A 16021-nucleotide genomic window follows, 5' to 3' on the forward strand; every position below is an offset into this window, starting at 1 on the left:
TCGGTTAAAAGTCGGTTTTCACAGTGACTTTCTTCATGAGAAAGGCGAAAAGTATTTTGTTAGCTGGCAATTTTTGTGAGTCCGACATCCCGATGCAAGTCAACCTTCTACCATGCGCTTCCACCAAATTTGAGAAATGGATAAACATTTCTGAAGTGTAGAACCAAAACTAGTTTGAACAAATTCGAGCATGAATAATGAAAAATTCACTTTGTTATGTTTGATCCAAAAAAAAAAAAATCCAAACCTTCCTCGGTTACAGCGAATGCATGTGTGCATCATTGTGTAGAGCATTAAAAAAAATCATTTGACCAGTCAACAATAGAAGCCAACCCCGGAGACCAGAGATCCGTTACAGCAGATTGTGCTGCAGGGATAAACAAAACAATATAGAACATAATTCTCGCTCTGCGCTTCTTTAGTCATCGTGGCCGTTATAACCGTTCCCAGTCCCCAGTCCCCAGTCCCCATTTCCCATGCCGTCCCTCCGTCCGTCGATTGAGCATTACTCGAATTAATTGTTGCTGTTCACTACCAACATTGTATTTATCCATACATGTTTGCTTCATCATTGCTATATTTGCATTAACTACGTGCTTTCTTTGTATATATTTTTTAATCACTATATAAACAATACCCAACTAGGGCAGTAGGGGTTTTGGGGGGAAGGGTTGGTTTTCACTGCGACAAATCGCAGTCATCGCGACGACGACGGCGACGATGACAGCTCCCGCCTCATTTTGTTGTCTCGGCATATGCTGCTCTCTTTGGAATGGTATTATGATGGGGACAGTTTTAACTGCGATGACATCAGCGAGGCACGACCCTCGCCGGTGGAGGTTTAAGGGATGACGGAGAAACGAGGGTCGAAAAAAAATAAAATCCTTGTAACAGAGGCGACTAACTGTGAGTTGATAAGAAAATACTGATGGCGATAGACACGATTCTCAGCCCAATTACACACGCGCACACGTGGATGCGAGAGGGTGTTTACGAATACTTGCAAACCAAGCCCCGTACCCATATTATGGATAGCAGATCCGGTGACGGCAAGGTAATTTGCAATAGTTGGATGAGGTCGCGATCTTTGACAATTGCCGCCGGGTGCTTATTTATAGTCGATGCCGTTCCGATAGACAGGCAAAAAAACATCGTTGCAAGTTTGCTTCGTCACTGGGTCAAGATCGCAAAAAAAATCATCTGAATCGTGTCTGAATAACATGCTTTTCATAACCACAGTTCAGTAAAAAAAATTAGAAATTCTGTCAGTGACATAAGTATATCTAGAAACATCAAAGTACTCAACCGCAAAAGCAATTTCTCAGCCGGAATCAGTCTCAATTTAGCGTGAAAGTTCCGTAATTGGTTTCCTGAACAACGTCAACGTTACTTAAGAATGCCACCCGGGGTTGCATTCATCAAACGATCACCTTCTGCCCATAGAAACTGGGGCAGGAAATTTTGAAACTACACCGGCGAACATTACCTGCTTCTTAAATGCAGTTTGTCACGCTGTAACCAACAACGCCACATCCGAACCGGAAAAAAATGCTACCTTTCCGATGCACGTTTAAGGTACCTACCGTTCATTCCCGTAACAAAACAACTTTCCAAGGACCTTGTGGAAAGCAAAACTTCATCCAACATACGGTGCTTTTATCCTCGCTACACTCATCGGTGATGCAAATGGAAATGGAAAGTGCGGAAGCAAAGGTGAAAAACCATCGGAAGCGGAAGAGTAAACTTTTCTTTGGTATAAATTTTCCAGAGCCGGGTGAAAAAAAAAACCCGGCAGCCGCAGGTTTATTGCATTATTCTGCACATTGCATTATTGTGTACTTGTGGCTCTTTGATATGTCTCAGGCAGACGAGAAAATTCACTGCAATATCTTTACCCCTAATTTTTCACTGTTGCCTGTAGCGAAACATCTAAGAAAAAAAAAAGATTTCCAGAATAGTTTCAGTTTCAATTGAAAATAGTTTAGGTAGGGAGTTGATATTATTCATCCCTGACTTTTGACGTATAAAAATTTAGTTGCAGGTATGTTTTTCGAGGTTCACTTCAAAGTTGTCAGTACATAGCAATTCGAAATAAACTAGTAAGTAAAAGTAAAGTTAACCAAAAAAAACTAGTTGAATTGCGACCTATCGAACGGTATTGGGTATCTCTCTCAACTCCTTCAAAATAGGCTACCGTTTCTGCAATGACCTCAGCATTCGACGAAAATTTCTTTCCCTGGAGAAACCTTTTCAGGTTTGAAAATAGATACTAGTCGCTGGGGGCCAGATCTGGAGAGTACGGGGGATGGTGGACTAATCCATACCGCAAATCATTCAATTTCACCGTTGCTTTCATGAATGAAGGCGCTGTTCTGTTCTCAACAAAACATATAAACGGTTCGGAACACGTTCATGTTTTTTTCTGTGAGAGACCTGGGACTTCTACTGAGTATGTGACCAGCAATTTATATGCATAATCTAACTACTGACCGAGGACCACGTAAGAAGGAGCACGTATCCTGAAGTACGTTAAGATGAATCATCTTTCCGTATTTCGGGGCGCGTGGAATATCATGCACTAGAACTTTAATGTTCAGTCTTCCACAGTTTTGTATGTAAATCTAACAACAGCTTTGCACTCGGAATAGAGTTTATAAATAGTATAATCAACTTTATGAAACACATGCGAAATTACGAAATGACCAAAATTTTTTTATTTGGTTGATAATTTCTGGAGGTCAATTTTTTCCTAATTTTTTAAGAAATTAGGACCGATGATTCCACCAGCCAATAGACCGCACCAAACAGTAAATTTAATGGGATGCATCGGTAATTCTTGAACGGCGTTGCTCCCAATAAGGTAATTTTGCTTGTTGACGTATCCAATGTCAACAAAAAAATACGCCTCATCACTGAAGAAAATTTTGCGCTATTAACAGTTTTAATTGAACACTGATTTTGAAAATAAATTTCCACGATTTGGAAGCGTTGTTCGGGAGTTAATATATTCATGACGATTTGCCAAACAATACTGAGTAGAGATGTCACTTTACACTGTCAAAACAACTTTCAGACAATAGAGTAATCCCTATTGAAAAAACAAACCTAAAAAAAAGAACACCCGTTAAAATTGTACCAACTGTTGGCAAAACGAAACTCAAACGAAAAGTTAATGACTGTAAGAAGAGCTGTAACGCACAATATTGACTACTTGACATTTAATAAAACACTGTGAATGCTTGTAAGTAACAAATTTTTCATTTATGGGAAATTTAAATGAGAATCAAGACTACAGTTATGATTAAAAATTATAAACAGTGTTATTTGAAAATGTTTAAAAAAATGCATGTACACAAACCCTTCACGATCTAATCTAACGAATTCTCTGTTCTTATTTTTGTGAATGTTCCAAAGAAATCCGAATTTCCGCGATTGTAATTTTTTAAATATAAAATTTAATTAGTGCAAAATTTCTTCCGACAGTTGTGCAATAGTTAAGGAATATGTTCAAGTTTTACTTGCATACAACTAGTTGTATAGTTCTTTTAATTCCCAAACTAAGTAATCAAAGTAAACAAACAAATGCGAGAAAATTTCATCTGATCACAGCAAGCCTGTCAGAGCATGCAATCGTTGTGTATCGCTTCTAGTGACGTATGCTGTCTGTTACACGCTTATAAAATGTTACTCAGAGTTTGAGTACTAGTTTCGAAAAATAAATAAACATAGTACGCTAAAATATACTCATAAATAGAGCAGTTTTATACATATAAAATATAATTTTTGGCATATGTACAAATAAAGTATTACGAGGGCAGCTGCTTATATTTCGGGAATAGCGAATAAGAACAAACATTTTTAAGTGAAAATGATTTTATTGTTTTTCAAAGTATGATGATCGATACACTTTTGCATGCGTTCAAACCAATCAGAAAAGCGTTTTTGTCACTGTGAAGATGGTACCTCAAAAACATGATTTTTGAATGCTTCAACAGCATCTTCTGGCGTCGAAAATCGTTGTCCACGCAATTTTTCTTGATATGCGGAAATAAAAAGAAATCATTGAGTGCCAAGTCGGGGCTGTACGGTGGATGGCCGCTCAATTCGACGTTTCGGCCGGTCAAAAAGGCGCTGGTTTGAGTTGATTTATGACAGGTCGCATTATCATAATGGAGGATGATTCGTCTTCTTTTGTTCGTTTTTTCCAATTTCTCCAAAGACTTCAGGCAAATAAATGGTTGTGTACCATTCAGAATTGACCGTCTTACGTTGCTCCAGCGGAACAGTTACCGCATGCGGTAACCGGCCGTTCTTCCAGAAAAACAGGCGACCATTTGCTTCGTAGTGCTTCGTGCGTCTTGGAACACCCACACAGTCGATTGCTGTTTTGTTTTCGGCTCATACGTATACATCCATGATTCGTCACCTGTTACGATCTAATAAACGTCGGATGATGCACCGCGATCGTATTTTTTAACATTTCTTTGCACCAATCAAATTTGATTGTCAAATTGAGCGGGATCCAACGAGAACAAACCAATCACTTGAAAAACCGACAAGTTGGGCCAAGTGTCGTATACCATTCGACTCGGTTCTCGAGCTAAACTCTCTCTCTCTCTCTCTCTCTCCTCTCTCTCTCTCTCTCTTCTCTCTCTCTCTCTCTCTCTCTCTCTCTCTCTCTCTCTCTCTCTCTCTCTCTCTCTCTCTCTCTCTCTCTCTCTCTCTCTCTCTCTCTCTCTCTCTCTCTCTCTCTCTCTCTCTCTCTCTCTCTCTCTCTCTCTCTCTCTCTCTCTCTCTCTCTCTCTCTCTCTCTCTCTCTCTCTCTCTCTCTCTCTCTCTCTCTCTCTCTCTCTCTCTCTCTCTCTCTCTCTCTCTCTCTCTCTCTCTCTCTCTCTCTGTATGTGTGTGTGTGTGTGTGTGTGTGTGTGTGTGTGTGTGTGTGTGTGTGTGTGTGTGTGTGTGTGCAGTGGCGTATCGTTCAAAACAATGAAATATTTTTGGATCGGATTTTTTTATTAAACTTATTTCGTATCATCCATACCACAGAAAAATAAAACCGCACGCTGCACTTCGAGCAAATCTGTCAATAATGTAATCAATAAATCGCTTCGGCGTTGCAACTGAAACAGCCAAGGATACTAGGCATTTTTTTAAATTTGTGTTCGATCCAGAAATCAGTCTGAGCAAAAAAAAAAAAGGTCCCGCCACTTCTAAACGCTTTGTAGGACACTGTTTTATAGCAATCAGGATTGTCATCATTGTCAGACTGTGATTGATTTCAGAAATCTGCGTTATTTTTAAAATTTGTGCGGCATATTCAGAATCTGTAAAACTCAGATTAATCTGTGAATCTTGCATGTATGGCGACATCAATTTGTTTTCAACTACCATAAGCATAGTCCACTGAAGACTCTCCTAAAGATGTGCATACAAGTTCTCACAGAGCCAAACGTGATAGAGAACAACAAATTTCTGAGCAAAGCTGAGTAATTCCCTCTCTTCTTGTGCAGTAACTCATGTGCACGGAAAAGACACTACCACTGCGACAAAAGATATTTGAAATTTTATGTTGGATGTATATGACATGTGTGTAAATACACGCAATTTCGGTGCATAAGGCAAAGTGCTCGAGTTCAGAGCGATATGAAAAAATCGTTTGGGTGTCATTAGCCAGTAAGCACAAGAAGCTTAGAGTGAATTTATGCATATTATTCTTCGGACAGAATCAATTCGGTACAATTCGACCTGATTTCATAGAATAAATAGAGAATCTAAAAACAATGGAATGCGGATGGGGATGCAGTTAATTCATTCAATCGGACCAGTTGTGCAGTGCACGAGGTGCACATAAGGACGAGACGCCACTGTGTGTGTGTGTGTGTGTCAAATAATCTCACTAGGTTTTCTCGTAGATGGCTGAACCGATTTTTCCATACGGAATTCCTGAATTTCATCCTGATCCGATTACCGGTTCCGGAGTTATAGGGTGAAGTGTGTTCAATATTGTACACCGTCACTTCAACCGGCGAAACAAAAAACGTAAAAAAATTGAATAGAATACCACAATATAATACATGAATTGTAGTGCATCATTACACCACTAGGTGGATTAAAACAGGTTTTTTACTATTTATTCTATATACCGATATATGATTTCTCTGTTATTAACAATATCAACGGACTTACACAACTGTTAATTTTTCTCATTCAATTTATAATCTTGAAATTTAAACAATAACATGGAAGAAGAAAACATACCAAATAAAACTTTTTTTTCCGAAGCTAGCCGGAAATTGATAAGTTGAATGAAGAGATAATTTAATAAAATAGAGTAATCAACAATGAAACGTTGAGAATATCTGATAACTGAAAGGAAAAATTAACTCCTGCAACTGTCACTATTTACGACATGGAAGCAGGAACCCAGTGGAACCAAAGATAAACTCAAAATGGAATAGTCTATGATTTTTCATATACCATTCAAATTGGACCCCTCAATGAAATCGGTTCACCGTCAATTGCAGTTTAATTATTATTAGAAACAAAACAACAAGCGTCGAATCGCTACATGCGTCGTAACTATGACAATGTTTGTTAATGTCAAATTAATCTTAAGTTGCAATATGAAAGAAATCGCGATATTTCGCTGCATATCGAGTGGATCTTGAAACAGGAAAGCAAGAATCAACTAGAATTATTACTAAAAATCTGTATAATTTGGGATATTCTTATCTTACGAGGCATTAAAGTAAATGGAAGTAACAAAATATTGTGTGCGATATGTTTACATACCTTATGATAAAAAAAAGAACGAAGTTTTCATTTTTAAATTCCCACGCTTGTCCAATCGGTAAACTTTTATTCTCTCAACGTTGGCAACACTTTTATACACATCCTGTCAATTTTTGACGCATATCGTACGATAAGTTTTTGTTTGGCGTCTATACAAAGAAGTTGAAAAATTTTTGTGTGGCGATTTTTATAATGGATGAAAATTTAGAACAACGGCTCGCCTTCGAAGCGCCATTCGGTCGATTGTTGTGCGGTTTCGACGTCATATTCATAGATCCACACCTCATCACCAGTTATGATGCATTCGAGAAATGGGGGGTCACTATCTGCGTTGAAAATCATCTCTTTGGTCACATCAACACGACGCTGTTTTTGAATGAAATTCAAACATCAGTTAAAATGTGTTCGGCTGATCCATAAGAGATGCCCAACAACACAGAAATCTTTGCTTCGCTGATTCAATGTTTTCTTCAGTAACAGATGTTGTTGGGCGGCCAGGGATCTCATCATGATCTACTCTTATGTCTGTGATTTTCCTAGACACAATTCACCAAAGGCCTTTTCTAACATTTTCAACGTTTCGGAACACTTAAATCCATTTGCAACACAGAATTTTTGCACGCACGTTGTTCTAAATTTTCATCCATTATAAAAATCGCCACACGAAAAGTTTTCAACTTCTTTGTATAGACGCCAAACAAAAACTCATCCTACGATATGCGTTAAAATTTGACAGAATGTGTATAAAAGTGTTGCCAACGTTGAGAGAATAAAAATTTACCGATTGGACAAGCGCGGGAATTTTAAAATGAAAATTCCGGTTCTTTTTTGATCATATGGTATGTTTACTTCCTTCCAAACTTGTATTGATGCTATGAAATTTTACAGTCCTTTTCCAATGTTTATCGACGCTTATTAACGAAGGGTCAAAAACATTGCATTATTACTAAGTTCACTGGTTCGCGATTACTGATCCAACATAAACTGTATGGGACATTGTAAACTTTAGTTTATCTTTGGTGGAACTATTCTTGGCTCATTTTTTCCCGCAGGATTCCACACGGCATCTAGGCTGATATTGGCCGGAGAAAGATAATAGGTACTATCAATCTCCTAGTGGATCCCAAGCCCCATACGATACTGAACAGGAATTGAAACCACATTTGAAATATTCGGTCGATGTTTTTTTCTACGTCTGCTGTCAAAGTTAGATTCGTCCTGCTTTGAAAAAATAACTGATATGGTCTGCTTTTTTTCGGATGGAACTCATTATCGTCGTTGGTGAAGGAAAGGTTTCCTACTCACCACAGTCCAATCTCTGGACTGGCGACTTACTTCGCGCCTCTAACTTTCCCCAGCTGTTTCTCTGGTGGCAGTTGATCACAGATCACAGTTACAACAATTGATTATGTATTAAGCAATTAGACCGGAACAATCACAGCTTTTTTTTTCTTTCACCAAAAGAAAAAAAACTGTACGCACAGTTAGCTCAAGTAGTACAGGACGGTTACTGCGATAGCGCAAAGTGTGACGCTAGAAGAAAAGCATTCCTCGGCCATCATCAATAGCAAACTTTCAAACCATCGAAGTAGCCTTCTGTTGATTTTGTGTTTTCGTCCGATATCATATTTCATTCTGAATTGTAGTGCTAGTACTCATATAATGAATGTAGTTCACGTTTCAAGGAAGCAAAAGGTAAAAACACCGACTGACGACGATGATGATGACGACGACCGATGATGGGTCTTCTGCTAGACCCCCGGGTGCTGTCTGTAGTGCTGTCGGGTGGTGTATGTGTGTGTGTGTGTGTGTGTGTGTGTGTGTTCGAAGCAGCCCCTCGGGTGATTGTTGACGTTTCAATCGTTCCACCACTACAGTACAGTACAGTACAGTAACTTGTCTCGCAACTGACTCCGCGCACTGAGTACCGGCAGCACCGACCCCCACCGTCCGAGTTCAGGTTTGTTGTTTTTGTGCGATAGCCTCTTCTTCAGTACCGTCAAGTTGTCGGTCGCGTCCGGTTCTGTGGTGCGATGAAGATTTCGCGATAAAATTCGACACCGATCGTGTCGGTTGTGTCGTGTCGGTCGGTGGACTTCAGTTCGAAGCGAGGCGTTTGGGCCCGCCGGGTTGGGGTGGGTTTCTACTACAGTCTCCGGGTGCTGTTTATTTTTCAGTTTTGAACGCGCTCAAGCGAAACTTGACCTGACCATCACCACCACCGCCACCGCCGCCACCGAGTCGTTGATGGTCGCATTTTATTTACGCATACTTTCGGTCCGTGGTCTGTCGTGTGGTCGCGATTCGTGGTTGTGGACTGTATAACTGTAAATAAACCGCAACAAATTGACTGTGTTATAATGTTATAATGCAGGGGCTGTCAAATTTCTCGACAGGAAGTGAAGAAGATATCGCGAAAAGTTATTGGCTTTCGGCCTCTAACAGAAAAAAAAAACGCCACAACGCCGCCGCGGCACGTGTTTGAACACGTCCATTTACGGATCCTGAAATGTGTTGCGCGGAATGCAGACCCCCCCCCCCCATTGAGTGTTTAGCATTCTGATTCTAACCAATTAGCATTCGGTAGTGGTTTGTTTTTTGTTTTTGTTTTTCGTTGCGAAAGCGCGCAAAATCTGTTGGTGCACAAAAAGCCACAGACCACAGTAGATTCGAGATGATGTGCCGATGAGACACCGACCGCGCCGTGGACTTTGCTATGCAGCTGTCTGTCATCTGCAAACTATTCCCCGCGGGAACGGGTCGGGTCGGTTGGTTGGTCAGAGGGCTGTAGTACATATTGCGTCATTTCGTTTGTTCGCCAATTGTAAACTTTTCACATTTCGGAACCTCTTCGGCACGACAAGTTTTTCTCGCCAGTTTGCCAGTGAGCTCGGTGTCGGGAAGTGTGATCCGAAAATGCTGATATTTATCTTCTGGTTGTGGTAGAAAATGGATCTGCTCCACCTGATAAGATCCGATCCTCTATAGTTGTGAAACAAATAAAGACTGAAAACAAAAACATCAACCTGTTGAAAACTGATAGACCGACAATAATTAGGAAGCATGTGATAAGTGGATGCTATTTTTTTTATTCGTCTTGATATGCTGGTGTTCGTAGCGTTGTGCTGATGGCGTGGTAGCTTTTGGAGAATCCCGTGATTTTGTTCTACGCTGAATCGTTGTGTTTTTTTTTTAAATTATCGTAATTATGGTGCGCAGTAGGAAATCAAAGTAAAACCTATACGAATACGAATATTGCACGACTCACGACAGAAGCAAACATTGTTAGCTCATCAACTATGAAATTCTTTCTAGGAATCTCTGGATGGAACGACAGCAGTCCAAAGATCGAAGCCGGCTTTCCCGATAAGGTGAGTACGAATTTTGATTTAATCGTGGGGGTTGTAAAATTGAAGTCTGTCTAATCAAATTTTCGAGGTTGAAATTATTAGCGATTTATGATGTCGGTTTCTAATCTTTGGTTACTCGATATCAAAAATCAAAGCAAACATAAATTAGTTTTTAATCCACTGTTATTGCTATGATTCTAAATTCTGGGAATCGATATCAAAACGTATCAAACCACCTTTTGTTTGATAATACGAAGCAAAGTTTGCCACTTTGCACGAGAGTCTGCTTAGATTGATCTTTATTAGGAACCAACACCGAACATTGTTTGTCTTGATTTATATTTGTTTTGTAGCCGACGAAATTACATCAATATCCCAAATGTATGCAATTATATCTTTGTATATACTTGCGACACGGATTTCGATATTTAAGCTTCTCTTCGCCAAGCTTGTGTTCAAGTTTTGTATGCAAGCAGTTATTTTCATAGCGTTAAGTTTCTCTACACGGAAAGAAATCCGTTACTGATGTCATGATTATAAAATCATGAAGCCAATATTTTTTTTTCTCATGAAACCATGAGCAAAAAGTCTTCTCCCATGAAAATTAATCATGGTCCGAAAATGCGTTACTTGAGGAATGTATTTCTGTCAAAGCTCGTAACTCCAATTTTCTACCCGTATATCACTTTAAGCCCTCTGCCTCAAATGATGTGACGGATTGCTTAATAGATTAAAGCAAAAAGCAGACATCGAAGAGCAAGAAGTACTGAAAATGTTTACATAAAGCTAATGAACCGAAAATTTACATTATTAGAGACTAAACACGTTACATTTTGTATGAACATATCTGAATGTATTCTAACATATTTTATGTGACTGTTGTTAGAATAATATTCCGAGAGCTAGCGTAAACCGAAAAATAAATTCGACTATGAATTTGGAACCATCTAACGAAAATAAGAAAAAACAATTTTCAACCACTTTGAAAAATTTGTTTCATAGATGTAACAACACAAGCTGTATTGATTCACCTAAATGTTTTTAATAAGACGATTTTGCAAATGATTTTTCGAAGAAAAAAAAAAGCAAAATCATTCCGCGGAATTTGCAAGAATTCGACATAGAGTTTGTTTTTAAGAGGGTTGATTCACTCGTGTTTTTTCTTGCAGTTCGTTTGAGTGATTAAATTCTGAAACAAACAATCAAAACTGAAGCAATGAACGCAAGTGAACACGTTATTTTAGGCGTCGTCGTTTTTCAAAAACATAATATTTTAATTGTTGATGTTTCTGATTAGAAGAAATTTGTCGTGCTTTTCACTGTTTGGCTCTTCAAACGTATATCATTTGAGACATTATCTAAAATCGCCCAAAAAATTCGTTCATCACACCATTTAATTCATATTTAAAATTTTCATATTTTGAAACATAACGCCTGAATGTATGTTACAAAGATTACCATCGTAGCAGAAACACGCCTGAAGTTATACCCATCAACGTCAAATGCGTTACGCTTAAATTTCAGCGAAATCAGTCCAAATTGATCATGATCCGAGAACTTTTAATCATGGTGTATTATCATAACATGAAAATATACTCTTTTCCCTAAATCATGACTCGTTTTGCTCATTTTTAGAATCGGAATTTTGCCCGTGTACTATTTTGCGATTTCGGTTGAAGCTATAAACTTTTTCTCATTATTAATCGAGTTCATCTTACAAAAATTAGAAATTAATCTACGTCTACTGACAATGACTACCGATTGGAATATTTTTGAGGCAAATTTGGAAATTATTTTACCTTTTTTACTTCGCCACTTTTAGTGTCGGTACGATTTTTCGAAAGATCTGCAACCTGCAATTCCGAAACCAGATGTCGGATCCGGATGAAATTCAGAAATTCAATATGGGACCTTGCATTTGGACCTAAGCTTGTGAAAATCGGTCGAGCCATCGCCTAGAAAAGTGAGTTGGATCCATTTTGGAATATAAGAACACTATTTGTGGTGCTTCCGTAATCAGAAACCGGGAATCAGGATAGCCGGAATTGGTTTATTAGGTTGTCTATTGAAAATGGCTACCGATTGAAGTAGTTTCGAGCCCAGTTTAGATTTTTTTTACGTTTTTTGTTTCGCCGCTTTAAGTGACGCTATCAAATTTTTAACACACTATACCGTATAAGTCCGGAACCGGAAGTCGGATCTGGATGAAATTTAAGGGCGAACCTAAGTTTGTTGAAATCGGTCGCACCACATTTCGGAACTGTTGCGGGTTTTAGGTTTTAGGAAGTTGCATACAATCGCGACCTTTGAAAATGTATAAAAATGAGAAAAGATTATTGGTAGGAATAAATGCAAAAAAGTACTCACTATTATTGAATCTGTTAACTATAAAATAAAATGTGTAGTTCTCATATTATTTTCGAAACTTCAGAAAAATCTCTACCTTGAAGTTTCTGATGAATAATAGTCAAACATTTGTTGAGGCCTGCAAACAAGTAGTAGTTGCTGGGGGGCATATCCGGAGAATATGGTGGGTGCGGCAGCAAATCGTAGCCCAACGGCGACACGGCGCATTGTCTAAGTGAAAGAGTACTTTTTGCCTTTTTCGTTTCGAGTCGTTCCTCGTCGATTTTTTTCCTCAAACGCATCAGTTGGACAATGTTAACTGCAGATTTGAAGGCTTTCACCCAATAACATTGGAAGAATTGAGGAATATTTGTTGATCGATGGGAAAGACGGCTGATTTCGCGAAACCGAATAAGTGGAGATTTCTCTGGTGAGATAGATGATGAGACAATTGATCGCGTAAGAGAGATAAAATATCTTGGAGTGATTATCGATAACAAGCTAAAATTAGACAACCGTATTGACAATGTTATCAAGAATATTGCCAAGAAGTATGGAATTTTTTGCTGACTAAAAAACAATTGGACTATTGCCAGTAAAATTATATTGTTATATAAATCAATCATCTCCTTTCATCTGGACTTCTGCTTGTCCAATCTATTTCTGGCTACAAAAATATCGAGATTACAGCGAGACAATGTATCTGCTCTTTGATCAGCTACTCAACAAATTTTTAGTATTAAGTCTTGACGAAATTTTGCTGATAAGTCGCTAATCTCTGATTTGGCAAGCGATAAGCGGTTGTAAAGTAAAAATTGAAATTTTCGCAAACAAAGATGAGTTTACAAATTCGACGCTTCTATCGAGAAGAGTTGCTGCAAGAACGCATGGTGCTGTTCGCAGGCCACACAAAGCCCTATATACAAATTTGGATAGATTTGGTTAGTTGCTACTACGACCGAGAGACAGTTCTGTGGCACTGTGGAAAGAAAGTAAATTCCATCGGAACGAACCTCGAACCACCCAATTGACCTCAATTTGGCAAGAACCGATACCGGCAAGAAGCTAGCCACGTTGTAAGGATACTGTAGAGCGTACGGTACCTGGCGTCTCCATTATCACCAAGCAGTGGAGAAACAAAAACAGTTGGAAAAACACACCTGTTCCACTTCCTAGGATTAAAACAATTGCGGTAAATAATTGAATCGAACCGGAAGGCGGGGCACAGACAACATCCAATTAACACCACAAACGCTATTCCTCACCGGTGTGAGAATACTTTAGCTGGGCGTTTTCCGCATAGGTATAGTTAATGAAATGATCGATATTAATTCATGATTGATTGCAGGAGAAACTGCCGTCAATCGTGAGATTGCAAAAAAAAAATTATTTTACCTCGCATATAGAAGAATTTGCGTCCAACATGGAGGATACTTTTTTTGTATGGCTGTATCTTCAGTAGAAGCTTTAAGTTAAAGAACGTGAATTCCCTTCCGAACATTGCATGTCTGTTAAATAAAAGCAAAGGTGAAATTTCTGTTTGATACCTTTGTTTTTTTTTTCAATGTAGTGCCCTTCAATTTCTTCGGGTTTTTTAACGAGCCCAAAGGTTAGAAATCCATTGTGACCAATTTTTATTTAACAACAAATGTTATAAAGGCACGCAAGGCAGTCTTCAAAGCTCGTATGTAGTTCGCGTGCCATAGTTTGTTGCCATACAATCATTTTAAGGAAAATATCCTTACTATGAACACGAATCCCATCCCTATTGGGTTATGATTCATTTAATTATTTGTCACTTTTGCTAGCTTCCTTTAAGCGCATGTTCATTGTGTATAGTACATATAATACCAAAGATTGGCTTTAGGAAAAGAGAAGGCACACACTGCCGATTACTCGACTACAGTAAACTTCACACTCTCTTACACACACAACCTTCGCTGACGTACCGAATGGGCAGCATTCAGTTCTTCATTCGTTGATCTTTCAATTGAAACTCAGTTTAGTCACCACCGTTTCAAAAGATCAAAATAATAGAATATCTCTTTCAATTGAATGAGAGAACGCTCTTCAAACGAGGTTCATGTCAACTTTCGAATTCAAGATAATAGAATAAATTTTAAATACTTTGGAACACATCTCAAAACATTTCAAACAGTCGAATATTATCGATTCATACTTGCTGGTGATAATAAAAAACTCAAATGAGAACCACCACCCTTCATTTATAATTTTAGCCGAAAAGAATTTTGGCTACTGAGTTAATGTTCATGGCTAGTTATCCATTCAATCCTGCTCACTACCAACAGCTAAGACAATAAAGCAAGTAGACAACTGGGTACCTGAAACTGAGAAAGCAAAACTTCAAATAACTAGTTACAATCATTCAATTGACGATGAGTTCTAGGATCTTCATTTGAGTATGACAAGTCTAACGAATGAGAAAGGATATGCTGACATTTCATAATCATAATTTTTTTTCCTCGAATAATATTCGAAGATGCATGTCATTTTTTTTTTATGACTTTTCACATAGATTTTTCCGGAATATTGGCAAGTTTTCTGCTGCAACTTGACAAGTTGTATGATAAATCTAAGTCCTGTATCTGCATTCTAGACCTGGAATCTAAGTCTGGACCTGGATTCTGATCCTTAATTCTAACTTCGGACCGGGATTCTGGACTTGGAACTGGATTCTAGACCTAGATTCTGGACTATGAGTCTGCACCTGGATTGTGGAAAGGGATTCTGGACCTCAAATGCGAAGTTGCATCTAGATCTGAACCTGAACTTGAATTGTGCACCTGGATGCTTGACGTAACCTATGAATGTGAATTCTGAACCAGGATTCTAAATCTAAACCCGGATTCAAGACCAGGATTTTGATCTGGACTTCGAACCGGGCTTCTGGATCTCAATTCTAGCTTTTATTTTTGATCAGGAAGTTGGATTTTGAATAAGAACCTGGATTATGATCCTTAATTTCTAGGCCTGAACCTGAATTATGTATCTGGATGCCAAGCCTGGATTCTCGATCAGAACCCGTGACCGAAATTTTGAGCCGGAGACTGAATGGGTTTCCAGGTTTGAATGCTGAACTAAGATTCTGGATTTTCAAATTGAATTTCGAATAAGATCCAGGGTTCTGAACCTAGACCGGTACTACAAACCTGGATTCTAGAACGTGAATCGGGACCTGAAGTCTGAACATGGATCTGAACATGGATTCTTGATCTGGATCTGGATTTTAATCTGTATTCTGAACCTGGACTCTGGAGCTGGCATTTGGATCTGTACTTGGATTTTGGACGTAAATTCTCAAATCGTACCTAATTTCTGGTTCTGATTCCTTGAATCGAGTCAAGATTCAAGACCTGATCCTGAATTCTGAACCTGGATTCCAGATTCTGGATTCGGAAACTTCACTCGAATTCAAAGTTAGGATTCTTAACCTAGATTTTGGATCGTGACCTGAATTATGAGCCTGTACTTGGATTATGAATATTGAATTTGGACCTAGATTCTAGTCCTGA

The 16021-nt window shown here is 38.6% G+C and overlaps 1 protein-coding gene across 4 annotated transcripts in view; it reads left to right on the forward strand.

Moving 5' to 3' along the window:
- The window catches only part of LOC131432944 (oxysterol-binding protein-related protein 8), an 80166-nt gene that overhangs the window by 52675 nt on the left and 11470 nt on the right, over positions 1 to 16021 (forward strand). For all 4 annotated transcript variants that reach the window (XM_058599553.1, XM_058599564.1, XM_058599576.1 and 1 more), the window contains one exon: positions 10108 to 10163. In XM_058599553.1, coding sequence (XP_058455536.1) covers positions 10108 to 10163 — 56 coding nt within the window. The remainder of the gene's footprint in view (positions 1 to 10107; positions 10164 to 16021) is intronic.

This window comes from Malaya genurostris, chromosome 1 (assembly GCF_030247185.1).
Source record: "Malaya genurostris strain Urasoe2022 chromosome 1, Malgen_1.1, whole genome shotgun sequence".
NCBI classification, from domain to species: Eukaryota; Metazoa; Arthropoda; class Insecta; order Diptera; family Culicidae; genus Malaya; species Malaya genurostris.